General features: G+C 36.7%; 1 protein-coding gene across 1 annotated transcript in view; it reads left to right on the forward strand.

Moving 5' to 3' along the window:
- Positions 1 to 20,337, forward strand: part of LIN9 (lin-9 DREAM MuvB core complex component) — a 36,237-nt gene that overhangs the window by 9,327 nt on the left and 6,573 nt on the right. Inside the window, exons 2-11 of the mRNA XM_014877480.2 lie at positions 424 to 456; positions 1,471 to 1,565; positions 3,952 to 4,056; positions 5,898 to 6,031; positions 10,020 to 10,145; positions 12,565 to 12,722; positions 13,827 to 13,960; positions 14,927 to 15,046; positions 15,219 to 15,320; positions 20,083 to 20,163. Coding sequence (XP_014732966.1) covers positions 424 to 456; positions 1,471 to 1,565; positions 3,952 to 4,056; positions 5,898 to 6,031; positions 10,020 to 10,145; positions 12,565 to 12,722; positions 13,827 to 13,960; positions 14,927 to 15,046; positions 15,219 to 15,320; positions 20,083 to 20,163 — 1,088 coding nt within the window. The remainder of the gene's footprint in view (positions 1 to 423; positions 457 to 1,470; positions 1,566 to 3,951; positions 4,057 to 5,897; positions 6,032 to 10,019; positions 10,146 to 12,564; positions 12,723 to 13,826; positions 13,961 to 14,926; positions 15,047 to 15,218; positions 15,321 to 20,082; positions 20,164 to 20,337) is intronic.

The raw sequence follows: 20,337 nt of genomic DNA on the forward strand, positions 1-20,337 counted from the left end.
AACTGGTAGGAAAATAAAAAAAAAAAAAAAAAAAAAAAAAAAAAGAAGAAGTGTTTATTCGTTTTCTTGTCAGTTGTAAAATACATTTGCAACTGCATCAAACAAGCAGCCACATGGGAGAATGTAGTTTGGACTGTTGAGAATTTGCTGTGTTAAACCCAAGTGTTTAACATCTGAAGCCGTTTTGTAGGCATGAAACTAAGGGAAATATCCAAAATGTGAATATCCTTTCATTGGTAGTAAATGTCTAATTCTATGCTTAGTGCCATGGAGGGTGTGCTGGATTTGCTCATTCAGCTGTGAAACATTTTAATATTAAATTCCACATTCTGTCTGAGAATTAATTAAGAATGAGTAGACTCTGCATGAGGTGTATGGTTTGAAATAGTTTCTGATTTATGTGGACTTTTTCCTATATTGCAGGTTCTTCAGCAAAAGCACTTGTGAGCTTAAAAGGTAAGAAATTAATATGTTATTTACTTGTACCCAATCTGACTTTCAGGTTTAGTTTCTGGCTTCAGAAAGTTCAGGAAAATCACAGGCTTTTGTCGAAATATGATTGGGTTTATTGTAGGCATTTGTAGGTCTATAGAATAATAATCCTTGGCAGTTGAAACTACACATATTGTGGTGTATTTAGACACTCTTCTTCTGGGTGAAATTCCTGAAATGTGTTTTTTCTTCAAAAGTACTGCTTAGGCATCAAGTTTGATGAGAAGATTGGGGTAATCTTTCATCTCTTGAGGATGAGATACAGGAAGGATTCTTAGTGAGACCTGTACATGTGACAAAATTTACATTAGGAAGGCATGTCACAATTTTATGGTGTTCTCTGTCAGCAAGTTGTGGGCTAAATCAAAAACCTGCTGCTTATATTTTTTTTTTAATTGTCTTCATGAACATTCATACAAATTTTGAATACTTCTAATTTGCCTAATAATTATAGCTTCTTTATGTATTACAAGGCTTTTGTTACACAAAGAAGAAGGCATGGTCTGTTAAATGTGTTGTAACTAATGCAGATTTGTTGCAATAAAATTTTATTTACTTGTTGATGTACACCCACTTAATAATTTTCCAGAACTAGAAGGTGTTTATGTCTTGTAGAGCTTTGCTTTGTCCAGGTTTCAATTACAGCCACAGTTAACTATTGATTTGTGTCAACCTGACTGTGGAAGTAACTGATTACAGCAACAGAGGTTTCAAGAAACCTAAACATTGTCATAACTAAAAAATACTTGTTTATGTTTCTCCTTGTAGTGAAAATCTCAGTTGGTTTTTTTTTTTAATTAGTGTTAAGAACTATTTAATAAAAATACTGAAATCTAAAATTTGTTTGTTACTGAATTCAAAGATATTGCAAGTAAATATTTTAGTAGTTGATGATGCTATACTTGGTTTTGGACAGCAGTTATGTTAAAACATGCACATACATATATGTGTATTAATGATGTACTTTCTTCTCAACAGAGGGAAGTTTATCCAGTTCGTGGAATGAAAAATATAATTCTCTGCAGAAACCACACATTTGGAAAAGCAAGAATGCTGGTTCTGCAGTGGAAATGGTAAGAAGCAATAAAAAGCTTTGAGATTAGTAAAATACCATACAGTGAATCATTTGTAAGGATCACAAAAAAAGGCTGAGATTTATAGTTTTGTAATGTCCAAATGTGAAGCTATATCCTTCACAAGCACCTTGCACAGTTTGCATAGGAGACGAAAATACATTTTATAAATGAATAATCAAACACGTTAAATTGCTGACCTCATTCACGATAGGTCAAAATAATTTCCTCTCTGAAAGCAAGTGCTGTGTGAAGTATTTGTACTGTATCTACCACCTTGAGCTTAGGAATCACCAATTCTGATCAACTATTTTTGTATCTCATGAAATATCTCACTTCTAATTATGGCTGAGAACTGAAGCATAAAGGAATGGAAGGGAAAATGTCATCCTGGACTTCCATCATTGTCCTTCTGAGGGGCAGATTTTAATAAAAGTAAAGCACGGTCAGTGAAATTTGTGTATTCTGAGAACTTTCATAGGAGGCCTTACATTAGAGAACAACCTTGGGCTGGGAATATAAAGTGAACCTGCAGCTTCCAATGGGATGTCTGGTGTTTGGGTTGAGAACATAAGGGCTGCAAAATGCAGTTCCAGACAGAAACCAGAACTTTGTGAAGACCCTTAGTTCCTGCAGTTCATGTCACAGTTTTCAGCTGCTTCCCAGGAATGCCCATCATCCCACAGAACAAGCCTTACTGCTAACTTAGAAGATCACTTGTGCTAAAGTCCCAAAGTGACTGGCTGTAACATCTGTATAAAAACTTTGTCAGTCTTTAGGTACGGTGGCTGTAAAAAAAAATAAAAGCACGGAGTCAAACTTTGAATGTAGCCCAGTGTTCTGTAGAAAGCTGGGGGAAAGATCAGAGCATAGTCTGACATGCTGGCAGTGACCCACGTTGCTAAGATGTAATGGAGTAGTTTGAGTTTACTGAATGCTGGAAGTTTTGAAGGCATGTTTTACTGTTGGTTGAAAAATCTTTCCAAAAATGCCTGACCTGTTTAGCCACTGTGGGTGATACCTCTTTGCAACACTTGTTATTTTGCTCTGGTGTGAGGTACAGACAGTCCAGAGTGATGAAACACTCTTCTCATTTTGGATAGTTCTTTGGAGCAGAGTTTGGCAGTTTCTGTTGAGGGTTGTAAAACAGTTTGCTTGGTCTGGATCATGATGATTTGGTTGCCTTGTCAATATATAGTTCCTCTGTCCATTGTGTGTCTTTCCTAGTTTGTAATATCTACCAGGAATTAATGTTTTCTTCTGTGTGCTGCATGTGTTTAGTTGTCTGTCACATACAGAGCGCTTCTGTTACTTAAATACCCTTGTGTAGTTCTTTTTATAAAATATATATAATTTAGAGTAAGAGAGGCACATTTCCTGGGAAAGCCCCATGTTCAGATGGCATGGAACAAACAGATTTTTAGCTACCACTGATTAATTTAATAGAAAATATCTATTTTCAAGCATTTAACCAGTCACGTATTAAATGTGTTTCTAAAGTGCAAATGCTTGTTAATGAAGTTTTATTTAATTCTGTTGATTTGTTTTGTCTCTGGCTCTTGTGCTGGGCCACAGAACCTTCATGGAAGGAAAAGGAAAAGCTGATGCCCTTCAGTGCTAACAGCCAGTCACAGGTTGTTGTTTTGTCCTCAGTGAAAGCAGGAGTCTTTTGTCATAGGGTCAGATGTTGAAGAATAACTAAATTTATTTGTTCCATGGCACAATTGCAATATCATTTCTTGTTTTCAGTCAGCTTTCTAATTCTTTCTGAGCTATAGCAGTACACAAGTAACTTTCACTTAGCATAAGTTTTAAATTCTTTTTTCTGAGATTGTCACATAACTTATTCAAGATTTAGTTTCTTCAGACTCAATCTTCTTAGCATTTTGCTATGTAGATACTTTCAATGAGTTAAGAAACCAATAAACATGCATCACTTTATTATAAAATTCTTGCTAAAGTTCTATGTAGCTGAGAACTACAGAACGAATACAGTGTTTGAATAAACAAACCTTTTTTGATCCAAAATTCAAAACCAATTGTTTAACAGATACACTACTAATAACCAAGGCAAGCTAAGATACACAAGTATTTAGACACCTAACTCTTAAGGGAAACAAGTGGGAGTTAAGCTCTAAATACTTCTGTGAAACTGGGCCAGCAGTGTAGTAATGGTTATAGTTAGCACTGGAAAAGCCTGGAATCTTGAACTCCTTCTCTCAGTCCTCAGATCTGAGTGCTAGGAGGCATTATTTATTGTGTACCATGTGCCTGAAAACCAACAGGTGACAAGAGAAGAGACATTTCATTTCTCTCACTGTGAATTCTGTGCGAGAACAGAGAAATGAGATTTCTTGCTTGTAATTCTTAATTTTGTTCCATACAGCCCTTCAGAAATTCAAAACGGAGTCGACTCTTCAGTGAAGAAGATGACAGACAAATAAACACAAGGTCACCCAAAAGAAATCAGAAGGTTGCGATGGTTCCACAGGTACCTACATACATGTATGGAAATAGTTTTACCAAAGAGGGGAACAATCCTATCTGTTTCAGTTGAAAATTAGAATATATTTGTTTTTCAAGTTGCATTTTTGGTTGATTAATCTTCTTGTGAGGAATATTTGTTGCTAGAAGTAAGCCGCAATTCAAAACAAATTAGTATTTTTCTTTCTTACAACTGGTTTCCTCAGTTTGTTTATGTGGGAGTACCTGTTGTTTGTGATCTTGGACATGAACACACAGAGCTAAAAAGGATTCCAGACTGACTGCCCATCATGCTCTTGCAAACATCTCCTGTAGTCAGCATAAATTTATTCAGCTTCCGTTTAAAACTGCCTAAGTTTATTGCACTGATTACATAATTGAGAAGGCTGCTATATAATATAATGTATCCCAGCAAGTTAGGGACTTGCTCTAGATTTGTAACCTAACTGTTTTCATGGCTAGCTTTGCCTTCTTCATCCTAAATGCTAATTCTCAATAATGCTAAAATTCTCAGTTCAAAGAGCTTGTTTTTCCATTCTCCACTTGACTGTCCACTCCTTGATATGGCACGAAAAAGCAGCTGAAATTTGTCAGCCTTTATTTGCTATGATAGAAATGGTAACATCTCTTTGTCTCAGTGAATTGGCTCTGTAGTACCTTTGTCATCCACATCACTTCTCTGTGCCATCACCTTACAAGGCTGAATTTACCTGACTGAAAAAGTACTATTTGGATACTGCTCTGATTTGCCTTCTGAGCTGTGCTGTGCAGTGTCTGATGTGAAAAGCTTGCACTCACCATTTAGCTGTGTCTGTTCTGCCAGAGGTGAGAACCATGACATGGTTCTCTTCATTACCATGATTTCTTAAGAGTAGAAAGACTTGGTAATGTTCTAAACCCAGTTGTTTTGTGCTTAAACGTCTGATTCTGGAGGTCCAGTGATTGCCAGATAAATATTTGCAAGGGACTGCAGCTGTTGTAGTTCACAATCTTGCTGTCCCGCATGGCATTGTTTCCTAGAGTTCCACTGGGAGAAAGGGGATTGTATCTAGTGCAGCAGCAGCCAACAAGGTGCCTACCTTATGTTTTATCCTATTATTGCTGCTACTAAAGTCCAAAATACTTTAAATGTTTGGGGAAGGATAACAACTGATAATGGCATGGGGACCCAGTTACAGTCTCAAAAAGCTATTATTTTTTACAGAAAAGTTTATCTTTCTGTCAGCTAAGACAGCCATCCTTGGAATAGAATTACAGAATTATTTTTTATGGTCTTGTTTGAACACGGGTCTATCTATTATGCAAGACAAATGTCTTTTCTGTGATTTATCAGATAGCTTTCAAATGTAGTTAAAATTTGATTGCTCGTTTCTTTTGCAGTTTTCTAAGCAGACACTCCTCAAAGCTTTGTCTGTGTTACATTCCTCAGCTTAAGAAGAGTGAGCAAGAGTAGAAGCTGTAGTGCAAATCAGGCAGGTGCTGTTGCTGTCATCTGACCTGCAACACCAGTTGTGCTCACCTGAGTCAGTCGGTGGGGCCTCAGAGATTTGAAGTCTGTATGTATTTTAGTACCATGTTGTTACCAATAATGTAGTTTTCAGTGCTTGAAAATGTTTCTGTTAAAAGAGCCTTGTATGGAGATAATGGTATTGATCCTGTTAAAATTTGCTGTCTGTTCTGTTTGATTGCATTGCTGATACAATGATGTAAAGGTTATTATAGATCTGCAAGAAAACCATAACCATGAAACAGTATGTGCAGACTTTCATCAGGAAAATCTGGTTTATTTGAATACTGGAAAAATACTAGATTCTGTTTAACTGTTTCTTTTTTTTTTTTACTACACAGAAGTTCAGTACAACAATGTCCACACCAGAAAAGAAAGTATCACAGAAGATTGGTTTACGGCTTCGTAACCTGCTCAAACTGCCCAAAGCTCACAAGTGGTGCATATACGAATGGTTCTATTCCAATATAGATAAGTATGTTTGGTTTGTATCATTATCTCTTATTAGTGTAGAAACAAGTAATTTCCTGAAATTGAGCTGCATAGTTCCATATATTGGTTAGATACTCCAATTTTTTCTTAAATGACTAGTTATTGAAAACTATTTTGTTTGGTGGTGGTGGGTGTTTTTCTTTTTTCTAGTGAGCAGCATTATGTGCTCTTTGTTCTTTGCATCTGCCAACTTTAGAAAGTCTTCTATGGAAAGTCTTCCTTCATGAATATAATTTTCTTTTTATCACCTCTGCCTCTACCAGATTTTATTCATAATGCTTTTAGCATCTGAAACATGAAGATAACAGAACACATAGACTTTTCTGAACCCTTGCATCAGTGTTAAAGGAGATAGGAAGGACACTGCTTCTTTATAAAGTACTGCTTTCCTAAAAGGTGGAAATGTTGGTATTAAATATTTTTCCCCATCATCCTGTTTTTATTGTGATCATTAACAGATCACTTCAGGCTGTGTTCAGCTCTTGTCCAGATATCAGCATCTTTCTTGGATCTCCTAATGTATTTCCTGGACTGTTTCTGCAGTTTGTGCCTCAGAGTTTTTGGCGCTTTTCCTCTTAATGCCAGTAGCACAGTGGTGTGAATTGTTTAAGAGAAACAGTTTAATTTCTGAAATTTAAAAAACATTATTGATGAATGAAATCTTAAAATCTACACTGATCGACTAACAGATGTAACACAAGTACTTAATATTCTAAAGAGTGGCTTCAGAGTTAACAAGCATTATTTTCCAGAATGTACAAACAGAATAATTACTGTTTTTCCTTCCTATTTTAATCACAATTGCTTTTTTTCCTTAGCTGAGAAAGCAGTCATAGCAACAGAAAAACATTTTGGCATATAATCATCAGAAGTGGAAAAATTTCATGTCCGTTTTAGTTAGTATTAAATTAATCATCTCTAGAATTTAATTCCTTTGAAAGAAGTGGTATTTTCATGCTTTTCCCCCCCTTACTTGAAAAAAAAAGAACAAAACAAAAAACCCCAACCCTACTTATTTCTAGGAGTCATTTTAATATGTGACATTTTAAATAATGATTTTTACAACACACCAAGAACCACTAGCTTATTCTTAAAGAATTGTCTGAAACTTTAGATCTATCAGTAGACTAGAATTTTGAGTTTAGCAGGTAATTCTGAAATCCTGTTGGGTAATTATCCATATATGCAGATGTGGTGGGTTCTCCTTGACTAGACCAGGTGCTCAGCTGGACACAGGAAAAAAAATGTAATAAGAGAGTCGGAGGCTGAGATAAGCACAGGGAGAGACCACACCACTTACTGTCATGGGCAAAACAGACTTGACTTTGGGAAATTAGTTTAATTTATTACCAATCAAATCAAAGTAGGATAATAAGAAATTAAACCAAATCTTTAAAAACACCTCCCTTCTTCTTGAGTTTTATTCCCAGTTCTCTCTTCTCTGTGTCCAGCCCCCCCATAAGCACTGGGGGACAGGGAATGAGAGTTGTGGTCAGTTCATCACCTGTTGTCTGTCTCTGCTGCTCCTTCCTCTAGGGAGGAATCCTCCCTCTCCCATGGGAGCCAGTCCTTTACAAAGTTCTCCAACATGAGTCCTTCTCATGGGCTGCAGTTCTTCGCAAACTGCTCCAGTGTGGGCCCCTTCCATGAAATGGCACTCTTTCAGGAATAGACTGCTCCAGTGTGGGTCTCCCATGGGGTCACAAGTCCTGGCAGAAAACCTGTTCCAGTATGGGCTCTTCTCCATGGCTCTGCAGTTCTGCCAGGAGCTTGCCCCAGCAGGGGCTTCCCATGGGTTCACAGCCTCCTTTGGGCATCCACCCAACATGAGTCCTTCCATGGGCTGCAGGGACACAGCTGCTTCACTGTGGTCTGCAGAGGAATCTCTGCTCTGGTCTCTGGAGCACCTCCTTCCCTGACCTTGGCTTGGTGTCTGCAGAGTTGTTTCTTTCAGATGCTCTTACATCTCTGTCCTGCAATTGCACAGGGCTCTTTTCCCTTCCCTCTCTTGTTTCAGAGGCACAACCACCATCAGCCTTGGCCAAGGGTTGGTTCAGCCTTGGCCAAGGGTGGGTCCACCTTGGAACCAGCTGGCATTGGTTCTGTGGGATATGGGAGAAGCTTCCAGCAGCTTCTCGGAGAAGCCACCCCTGCAGCCCCTCTGCCAAAACCTTGCCTTGTAAATCAAGCACAGCTTGTAATGCTCATAAGATAGGACCATGTTAAGGTATTATAATATAATTTACTAAGAGACTGCATATCTTTGAAGGAAAACTTAGATATCTCTTGTTTGGAGTGATATGATCCAGACTTAATGAGAGGCTTAAAAAAGTTTAAATTGTAGCACTATCAACTGACAAAATATGGCTCACTGTACGAGTCTCTGAATATTTTAATCAAATTATTGCATCCAAAATTGAAATAATTAACTAAAATGCCATGTCTGCTATAAGTTGTAGAAATAAAAATATTTCTACAAGTATCATCCGTGGTTATTAGATTATTGAAGTTGTTTCAGTTGGATTCTCTATATACTACTGCAGTGGACTGTTTTCTGTAAAGTCTCATTGATTTTGGACATGCAGAGACTTCTGAAGTGCTACTTACCACTGCAGTGATCACAGGCCCTTGGAAGCAGATGCACCTGTAACTTGCTTACACCATTTCCCAGAGCTTCCAGTCTTGTGGATGCTGTGGGTTTAGGGTTTGCCTGCCTGAGGACAAGAGTTCGTAAGAACAATCAAATATAGATTATCTTTCTCCAAAAAAATAAAACCAAAAAGACCCCACAACCAAAAAAACCCCAAAAACCAAACAAGATAAATAGTTCTTCTTTATATAGATACCTTATGTTAGCAATAGTAAATATGGATAAAATTATACTATTGTATACTCTTCTGTGTCTGTTTCTCATTGCTCATTCCTTTTGTTTTCCTTTTCACTTCATGCCACAGCTGCAGATCCTCCTACTGCAAAACTATTCTCTTCCATTCTTGCCTGAGTCTCCTTATATCTGTGCACTTTTCCTCTTTCCTGCCACCCCAGATACTCAGTTGAAAGCAGTGTTGCTTCCAAGGTCCTCTTTGTTCTGTGCTAGGGTATATTCCTCTCCAAACCCCAGTGACCTGCAAAGAGTGGAGAAAAGCAGCTTTATCTGGGATGCAGTTATCCTTTTGTTCTCGCCAGGAGGGATCTATTTCAGTTGCACATAGTCCTTTATTATTAACCTTCTATTAGATGGGCATATCTGTTGCTGCTCCCTTGTCTCCCCAGCCTAAGAAGGATGTGGTACTACAAAGAAAAAGACAGTCATAAAACAGAGATAGAGACGGGTCATAGCATGAGAGAGAAATTCCTGAGTTGTGCAGGTCTGTTCTCTGAACTGTCACTTCTCTCCTACTGATCCTGTGCTTCACTATGGAGTCATGGGACAATACAATAGAAGTCTCACCTGTGCAGCTGTAGAGAATGATGAGTTGGTTCAATTTCCTGTATTTTGGAAACTTCAGTTGAGAATCTGAGTTACAGTTGAATGAGTTGATGAGAAAATGTACTGTGTGTCTGTTTCTCAGTGCCACATTGTCCTTCCTTTTATTCTCAATATTTCACTCTCTGGTTTCCTTCAGTGTGTTGCAGTATACTCGTGACACTGAGCTGACTCTGCTGAAGTTTCATTTGATGCCTTTATATACATTACAGACCAGGATGAATTACGTGTATTTTTCTGTAGTTAGTAGAGGAAGGAACATTTTTAAATGTCAGTGATAGTAAGAGTCAAAGAACAATAGTCCTGGAAACTTCCTGATTTTGTTTTTGGCTGAATCAAAATTTTTCTTTGAACAGGAGTGTCTTGTTCATGTGACTAATTTATATTGATTTTTTAATGTGTTTCTGATGCTGGATGTTTTTTGGAATCCTATGACAAAAGTTTACTTAATGTGGTTAACATAGGACTAATTATGTTTCAACAGACCATTATTTGAAGGAGATAATGATTTCTGTATATGCCTGAAAGAATCTTTTCCAACTTTGAAAACCAGAAAATTGACAAGAGTAGAATGGGGGAAAATCAGGCGATTAATGGGAAAACCACGGAGGTAATTTTTTCTTTCTTTCTTTCCTTTCAGCCATTACTTACATCTAGTTTTGATGTTGCTAGAATTGTTCCTTTTAAAAAATTTTGCATTCGAATAGTAGAACAAAACAATACCTTAAAAGTAGTAAAACTCATTTTATTGAGGTATTCTCTGAGCACCTCTCTCCCACACACACCCTATTCCTTAAATGCATGTGTCCATGTAGTTTTCATGAGCCTATACTTGAAATGTTCCCACTCCAGATAACTGAGTGTCCAAGCTAGGATGTGTTAAAGTTGTTAGTGTATCTTCTATACTGCAGTGTTTCCTAGCCTGGAAGAACTGGCCAATTTTTCACTAAGGTTTTTTTTTTTTCTGGCTATATCTAGCTCTTCATGGGGAGAACAAGTGTACATTTTCACTTCATTTATTTTATTATTGTTTTTAAACCGTTTTATAGATCCTCAGCTTTTCTTAGATAGGCTATCAAGGCAGATAAAAGATAAAGTCACCCATAAAATATTGTCCATTGTAGAGAAGAAGCCAGAATTTAATGAAGGACATAGGGTTTTTTTTTAATTTAGGTTTTTTAATTCTTAACCTCTCTGATTCAGCTCAGCCTTTTCACAAAACCTGCACAATTTAGCCTAGAGAAGGCTATGGGAGGATCCCATTTTTTGTGTATAAATACTTGAAGAGAAGGCATAGAGAAGATAGGGCCAGGTTTTTTTCCAGCATTATCTGGAGACAGGAAAAGAGGGAATGGGCACAAGTGAGGTGGTAGAATCTCCATCCTTAGATGTACTCAGAGGTTCTCTGGACATGGTCCTGGGAAGCCTCCTGGAGTGACTCTGTGGGAGGGGTTGGAGGAGATAACCTTGAGAGGTCTTTCCAAACTTGACCACCTTGTCATTGTATAAGTAGTGTTTCATAAATTAATCAGCCTTTTATTTATGTAAATGCAAACACTGCATTCTGTAAATGGAAACACTGTAAATGCAAAATACTGAATCCATTTCTTCTTAGATCGCTGAGCCAGATTATATTTTGCATGATGGAGACCGTTCATCTTCTGTACCTGCAAACCACATAAGTAAAAATTGTCAGTCAAGGGAAAGCAGCAGAGCCAGATTGGAAATAGCTCATCTTGGAAAGATCTTCATACAAATGGAGCTTAACTTAGATACCTTTTTTTCCCTTTGTTGTCATGTTTCCTACTGGGAGAGAAATGGTGTATTTGGAGGTGAAGTCATCAGTTTCTCATTTGACTTTTGTCAAAAGTGGTTACCTCTCCAAAAGATCAGCTTGCCACATTCAGCAGTCTGGTGGACCATTGGTAAAACTTCAGAGTCTTAGAATGGTTTGGGTTGGAAGGGACCTTAAAGATTGGTAACAACAGGGATTGGGGTCAGGGGATGCCCTGGGCAGGGAACCTTGTCTACATCAGAATGCAAAACCCCATCTAACCTGGTGGGTTGCAAACTTCCTTTTGTTTTTTCATGGGTTCTTTGGTTTGTTTTTTTGCTTTTGTTTTTTTAAGCCGTGGGGAGAGTGATTTTGAGTTTGATTTGGGGATTTTTTTGTTCAGCTGTCACAGAGTTATTTTTTTAAAAGGAGAGACTCATGCCAAAGGAACCAAGGGTCTAAATGGGCAGGTAATTGTTTTATCTGAATTCTGAAGTAGAAGTATTTGACTGCATAACAAACCTCGTTGTTTGTTAATGCAAACTTTGAGTTACTACTTTATAGCAACATAAAATAAGCATTCCTGTTTTCTTTTTATTTCTTTACTAATACTTTTTTAAATTACTGCTAGTCTCCTTCAAAATGTCATGAGTGGTCTTTGGCCTTAGTTTTAAAAGACTTTGAATTATTCTAAATTATTTAAATGCTTTTTCCACACAATTTTCATCTACCTCTAGAGCAAAGATTTTTTTATTTTACCATTCTTTAAAGAATTTCTTCCATCTGTCCTCATCATATGGAGATAAGCTGTATACCATGTCAACATTGATATCTCCCCATGAGGGATTAAAAACAAATAATTAAGACATTTTGCACTCAGAGTGTTGATGGCAGAGGATAGTAGTGTCTCTGTGATAGTTATGCACATGGTTGTCATCTTTTTTTTTTAAATATATGGTAGTATTTTCTTATATCTGCTGCTACCTTAAATGTCCTATCACACATCAACAATGTGTTTGATTGGCACAGCAGTATTCTTCATGAGAGCCTGCAAAGCTTGTAAGATTCCTGTAGACTCTGGGGAAAGATATGCTCCAAAAAAAGGAAGAGGTAATAGTTTTGTGTACTCTGTGTAAACTTAATTTTCATTTTCTCTCACTGATTTTTTAAACTGTGCCTATTTTTTTGATGTGCCTTCACATATGTATGTTTCCAGTGATGAATTTAAGTATAATTCTATCTATTGATGTTACAGGTGTTCATCTGCATTCTTTGAGGAAGAGAGGTCAGCGTTAAAACAGAAACGGCAGAAAATCAGACTCTTGCAGCAGCGGAAAGTTGCAGATCTTTCACAGTTCAAAGATCTTCCAGAAGAAATTCCATTACCACTTGTGATAGGAACAAAAGTTACAGGTAATTTCTTAAAAACAAACAAAATAAGCAGCCAAGTGTATTTTGCAAAGATTTTAGTAAGTCATAATACATTTAGTGCACATGATTGTAATAAATGTAAGACATCAAAAATTGTATTGGTTTTTTGTTAGTTCATTGAGAAGGTGCCTGTGAAGATTAGGTGATATTTTTAAAACAGTTGATACGGTTTTGAAGTGCAAACTTAGTATGGCTTATTATTTCTGCTATTCCAATTGTAGGGTTATTTTCAAGTCTAGTATATCTAATAAATTTTGGAGAAAGGGAGATGCTAAATTTCAAAATATTGAGTATTGTCTGAGTTTAAAAACTGACCTGATATAAAACTTGAACTTGATTTTTCCATAAATATAAAACTACCTGTTTATCTGTTTTGAAACAGATAAACAATTGATACTGCAACGTAGTTGGACATGTTAAACATGACATTGCTTTACTAATAAACCTTACACATGACTGAGGAAGGACTATTGTTGAAAACCTTCCACAGGTTTTGTATAGTTTTATGAGTATTTGAATTCTTTCCTCCTGTCCGATGTTGGTCCAGGTGCTTTTCACTTCAGCATCTCATATTCAAGCCACTACTGTTCATTGCATTTTTTGTGTTGAACACCACTGCCCGTAGCTCTTACTGAAGAGCAAGCATGCATCACACTGCCTCTCCTCACCCTCCTAAACCTGTAGCCTTGAGCTGCCTTCCATACTGTTTTTTGCTAAATATGCAGTCATTGGAGGACGTATTCAGAGAGAAATCATGTGCAAAATTATCTGGAAATTGACTTTTGCCTGCAAAATCTGTCTGTCAGAAAGTATTGGATATGAAATAGTGGGAGTTTCTTAGACGTAAGTATAGTGCTGAGGATAAAATTTGGGAAATATTTGACCTTCAAACTTAAATTTAGTAAAAAATTTGGTCATATTTCTATTCAATACATTTTCTGGGTTTGCTTTTTCCCTCCGTTTAATCTATGCCTTTAAGTATACACATAAAGAATTACTTGCAAAAGATGTAATAAATCTGTTTTTGTTATTTGTATCATAGCATTGTAATGTTTGGTTTCTTGGTTCTCCTGTTGTTTTTTTCAGCCCGTTTGCGAGGTGTCCATGATGGTCTCTTCACTGGACAAATAGATGCTGTAGACACTCTTAATGCTACTTACAGAGTGACTTTTGACAGGGCAGGTCTTGGAACACACACAGTCCCAGATTATGAAGTTCTTGTAAGTATTAGTGGCACATTCTAAAAGTAGCAGTAATAAGAAAATGAAATTTTTAAAATCCACAATTATATGCTTTAATCAAAAATAATAAAAAATATTACACTCAGGTGGTATTGTCATAAAGTAGAAACAAGCATAACAGATGCATGGGAAATTCCAGGATAATGAACATTTACTATTTATGGTTTTACAGAACAGGATAACCCTCTGTGATTAATGCATAATGGCTCAGGGTGGAATAATTTACTAGACCAACTATTGTAGGCTGTTACAATAGCCTGAGTTCAAGATGAAGAAATACAATGAGTAGTATAAGAGAAAGAGAATTCCCAAAGAGAATTCTGCAGTGGGAACCTGCCAGGATTTGCAGAAAATGTTCAAGAAAACCTAGCCCTTTGTGATTTGCTAAAGTCAGGAAAGGCCTGTGGAAGTTGCAAAGTATTACGAGTTGACTGAACTTGATTTTGAAATTCCTTGTGCTAATGAAACTCCCTGGGAGGATGTTGTTTTGGTCAAACAAGTGGAGATTATCTCCCAGCTCCTAGGCTTTTTCCTGCCACAGTCCAGCCTAGACTGCCAAGATTTCTGGAGGACCTCTCTTTCTTTTGTATCTTGTGTAGTGTTGGATCTACATAATTCTTCTGGTCTCTGTCATGGTCTGAGTTTGGAGCCTCCTGTTGTGATTTGTCTGCCAATAGCATTTTTGGAAATGTTCATATAGGTTTTATTTGATGGGATGCTGTAACACTTTGAAAACTCCAACAACACATTAGGATTTTGAAGCTCCTGCCTGGACCAAAAGCAAAATGTTAATCTTTCCATGCTCGGTTGGGGGTTTTCATGTTGGATTGGGGTGTGGATAGGCACAGCTAGTCCAGATCCCAGAAATAGATTATGTGTTCCAAAAGGGTAAAAATTAATCAGACACTGAAGTATATCCTGCCTTTCCCTTTCCCTGTGTGGCAGAGTAACGAGCCTCATGAAACCATGCCAATCGCTGCCTTTGGACAGAAGCAGCGGCCTTCACGCTTCTTCATGACTCCTCCCCGATTGCCATACACACCTTCACTCCAGTCTCCAATCACAGTAAGTCACTGTTTTCAAGTGCTGTTAATCACTGAAGTGTTTTTGTTACATGTTGAAGCTGTTACCTTAAAAAGTTTTTGAGGTTAATTTTCTCACGTTATTTAGCAAGATCAAAATTTTAGCAAAACCCTCTAAAAAGAAGCTGTTCATTTTCATGTTTTACCCTTTATAGGACAGTGATCCTTTATTAGGACAATCTTCATGGAAAAACAAAATTTCAGGCACAGATAGTGAAACACTAGGAGGCTTTCCAGTAGAATTCCTCATTCAAGTGGTAAGTATTAACTGCAGCTCTTAATTTTGTTGTTTATTGTCCTTTTGTGTTTATTCTGCCAAATCTTCTGCAGTTCAATGACCTTCTGTTAATTTATGACAGATATGATAATAACCAAATTAACTTTTGAAGAAGTGTTCATATTTGTTTTTATTCTCCTTCTTAATTTTTCCACTTGTTTATAACCTTTGAAATATGCTGCTTTTTAGACCACAGAGGTCTTCAAAAGTGTCTTATTTTTCCAAGCTTTACCATTTTATCTTAAAAAAAAGTATTCTTTCTGCGTGCAGACTTGAAAACTTCTTCATTTATTTAAAATGTACTTGCATTACGCAAAGAACGTTTGCCTATATGCATTATCATACACATTTTATGTTATACAGTGTTCTACCCTCTTGGATAAGAAAAGCAGCACTCATTTCCATGCAAGCAACCATTCATTTTACAGATAACATTACACAGAAAATACCTTTTTCACCTTTACAAACTAGTTCCTCAGTGGTTTTTGTGCACCAGTTAAGAAGAGCACAGACAAGTAATGTTAGGAAGCTGAGTTTCACTGAATATTAAAACACATTGAAGCATGTTCCAGGATGATGGAAGAATGTGATTGCTCATGTTGGCTTAGCTTAAGATCAATGACTGAAGTCTTTAACAAGGAAAGCAGTTTTGAACATGCCAAAGGAGATTGGAATGATTCATGTTTAAAATATTAAGAACTGAGAAATAAAATGCCTCTCAGATTTTAAAGTCTGTGTAGTTGGTCAAAAGAATAAATTTGTGTCCATAGCTCACATGACACACTAACATTTGGGCCATTCAACATAATGAATTTTATTTGACAGAATCATCTATTCAGCTTTCTTTAGAGGAACCTTGTATGAAGCTGATTTTGAAAAAGGTGGTATGGCATCTAGCTTAGCTAAAAAAATTTAAAATAGATGTAGTTGCATATATATATATATGGTAAAATTGAAATACATAAAAGATAGTCTTTATGCAGCTAAACTGTATCTGCAGCTGTGTGCCTGTTTGAGTCACAGAGTATGATCAGTGAGACTAGGTAACTAAGGTGAACTGAGCATTACAATTACTTAGTACATAAATTTGATCTGTTCATGATATTGTTTCTGCATTTTAAATATGAAAATTTGTGATTTGTCAGTCACGTTTGGTTGTGTATTACTACTCAGTATAAGGAAATCTGAGTTTTACAAGCACAGGCCTATTGCTTGTATTGCAAATGGTGGTATTTTACAAAGATATCACATTAATATGTATTTTTGCTCGAAGATTTTCAAAATGCTTTCAACAAAATCAATCCACAGAATTTTGGCGTTTGTCTGTTTGAGCAATGACAAAGAATCACAGGGTTTAAATATTTATGGAAGGACTTGAAGCATTATTTTTAAGAATCAATTTTTTAATTAGAAGTTTGAGGAGGTACTGAAATTTATTATTTATTTACTGAATTTTATTTCACATACATGAGACTGGTGAATGGTGATCGTTGATTGTGCTGTATTCACCAGTCTGGATGTATTTTTATGTTCGGGGTTGCTGCTCAGTATGTTTTAGCCTTTCTGATAGACTGGTACTTAAAAAAAGTCAAATCTCTTTCTCTGATTTAATGTTGATTTAGGAAGTAAATGGTCAAAAACCGTTTGATTCCAAGAAAACTTTGTGGAAAACTATTCACAGGCAGTTTACTTATAAGACCAAAAGAAACTATTTTATGGGAAGAATTTTGGACAAAACAGAAAATACAGAGCACACCTCGAATAAGATATCAACCCAGCCCCTTATTTACCTTATCTGAAATTAATTTGGAAGAAGAGGAAGTGAATCCAAAATCTCATGCATACAATGAAGAATAAATGTTAGGAATATTCTCTTTACCTGTAACTTCAAGTTATAAGCAAACACTTGTAACAACTATTTTAATAATTGTTCTACACTGTCTAAGTTTTTCTAAATCTTTTTATTTATTATCTGAGACTATGGACTAATGTATTAGAAGACTGGCTCAAAAAATAATATGATATTAAGAATAAATTCATCAATAAAGGAGTAATATATTTTTTTTAAGTCTTGCATGCTTAATTCATTATGTAATATATCCTTAAATATTTCATATGCTATATGGCAGGTCAGTCAAAATCGATAGATTGCATTTGCACATTCTTGCCAGTATTTAAATTTGGAGGATGTTTTTCCAAGTATTCAACTGCGGGGTTGCGTTTTTTTTTCCTTCCTCCTTGCTTCCTTTTTTTTTGTTTTGGGGTAAAAAATGGGATTGGAAGGCAGCGCTGTGGGACAAAGCAGATGTTGGCAGGGTCGCTGCATGCCCAGTAGAGGGAGTGTGGTGATGCAGCACGGGCGCAGCAGTGACCTAGTGTCTGCGTGTGGGGAAAGGAGGGATCTTCCCAACTTAAATGCAGGAGGAGCAATCTGACAATGGCTACTCGATTTTTGGCTGTTTTCTTCTTATGAAAATTTTGGAAATATTGTATAGTAAGTTATCACACACTGTAATTTTAAATGCTCTTGTTTTATGACAAACAAATGAAATCAGACGTGAAAATCTAAAATTCTGGTTGGTTGTTCCTTCATTTCTTTTAATGTGGAAAAACATTTTACTAAAAACTTGTTTCCAGTTTATTGAGAACTATAAATTGCAACTGTAACCAGGATGAGTTGTGGTGAAAATAGAGCTTTTAGGCGAGAATTTCTCAAGACAAATAGGGGCTGTTCAAATAGACTGAATTATAGCATTTACTGACAAATGAAAATGGAGCTCTATGTAATAAAATGTACCCCTGAGAAAACGTTGGTGGACATGACAGATACAGTGAAAATCTTTAGAATCAGATTATTCTGATCACTGGAATATATCTTGGAATAGGATGAATGTAATAGAAAACCCAAGCTCATCAAGTGGAGAACTAGCGCTGTGCATCCTCACATATATCTGCACATCAAAGTAGAAGTTTAGAATCAAATGCCTTGCAAATTCGGAGAATAAATTATGTATTCTGCATTTATTTGGGTACTCATCAACTTCATGAAGGAGAAGAATATGTTAGGCTGCTGCTGGATGATGATGACAGCAGAGCTTGACAGGTAACTTTTTGGCAGCAGTGACAGATGGTGTACAGTGCTTTTCTTCCTCCCAGGTGTTTTATTGGCAACACGAACACTTGTGTGGTGTGTTAGAAACTAGATCAGAGAGAGACAATCCAGCTCACAAGTAACATTTGTACTTTTCTTTCTTGCCCCTTCTGAGCTTATTTTTTTGACATTATCTCTTCTGTGATTGGGTCCTTCATGCAAAATGCAAAGAGCAAAAATGAAGTGCTGACTCAGCATAGGCACTGCGGGACAGCAGAAGGACAGAAAGGAGCAGCTGAAAGTGGGAGGCTGATAACCCATGCAGTGTTGCCTCTGTGCCTCTGACCATGGCTCACCATCCATTTGTAAGATGTATCTGGCAAAATATTTAGATTAGGAAAAAAAGAAATATTGATGCCACTTTACAGCTTAGTTTCCAGGTGTGTCATTCAGAATACTGTTACATGCTTCCTGTGCTCACACACAGAAAGATGACAGTGAATGGAAAAAGATACTAAAATGCCACAAAAGTTTAGGAGATGAAGAGCCTTTTAAGGAGTCTGAAAAGGCTTGGGTTGTGATTAGTCTGGTGGAAGAACAGTGGAGAAGAGATGTTTTTATTGTCTCTGAATAAACAGGAATACAAGGAGGGAACACTATATTTAGCTGAAAACCGTCTTTGGCTGTTTGGCAATTTCAAACAAATTGCTATGAAGTGAAAAAGAATGCATTTAGCATGGAAATTCCCAGAATATTCCTCATTAGCTGAAAGAGATCCTGGCACAATTTTCTAATTAAAATTTGTGAGGACAAGCAACCTGGCTGCATTAAGACTGAACTTAAAAATCACAAAAGGGATTATATATAAATCAGATGTGTGTTGAACTCGGAGTTCCTTTTTCTCCTAGTCACGTGTTTCACTGCTAGGATGCAGTTAACCCCTCTGGAATTTATAAAACCTAACATTTTTGCTCTGCTTACTCCAGTAATAAAAGTGTTGCTGGTTGTAATGAAGCTAGGATTTCTCTCAGGGCCCTAGAGTACGAATACTTTTAGGAATGATGAGTGTGTTGGAAGTGCTCCCAGTGATTTCCACTTCAGCCTGCTAGGTCCCCAGGGCAGGAGACACAGGGTATTCCCATTACAAAAGAGGGCAATGGAAAGCCCAGAGTTGTTCTGTATAAAATAGATCCAATCTCTATACCAGGGTTTATTGCAGGAGTTTACACAAAGGGCTGGTACTTGGTGGAGAGCACAGCTGAGAATTCTGGAAAAAAAGGTGTAGTAAGGTGAGTGATACTAATTGTAATACCATGACCATAACACCCTTCACACTCCTTCAGCCTATAAAAGAAAAAGGTTCTTCAGCCTCTGGCTGGCCATAAATCATATTCGTTTTCCTATAGGAAATTTCAGATGATGGATTTTAACACTCATCAATTTAGGGCACTTGGAATCGCTTTAAAAATCTCTGGAAAATCCATCATTTAATTGTAATTAATTTTTATTTCTGCTTCTTAACTTGATCAACAACTGAGAAATACGTTTTACATTATGAAAGAAACAGGTATGGTTTTTTATCTTGAATTTCTATGGCATTTCAAAACTGCTTAAGGACCTATTCTTTCTAAAAATAGTTCCTTTGTTTTAGACCAGGTTATCGAAAATCCTTATGATCAAGAAGGAACACATCAAACAATTGAGAGAGATGAATACGGAAGCAGAAAAGCTGGTGAGAATGTTCTCTTTTCGGTTATTAACAGGATATGCTTTCACAGCTAATGCAAATAAATTTAGTTAGGAATATAGTCTAAATAAAACCTGCATTTTATTGCTTTCTCTGATATGAAATGTCTTTATTAGTTTTAAAGACAAGTCAGAGAGGTCAGTTGTTTTAAATATGATT

Source organism: Sturnus vulgaris, chromosome 3, assembly GCF_052056855.1.
Source record: "Sturnus vulgaris isolate bStuVul1 chromosome 3, bStuVul1.hap1, whole genome shotgun sequence".
In the NCBI taxonomy this organism is placed as follows: domain Eukaryota; kingdom Metazoa; phylum Chordata; class Aves; order Passeriformes; family Sturnidae; genus Sturnus; species Sturnus vulgaris.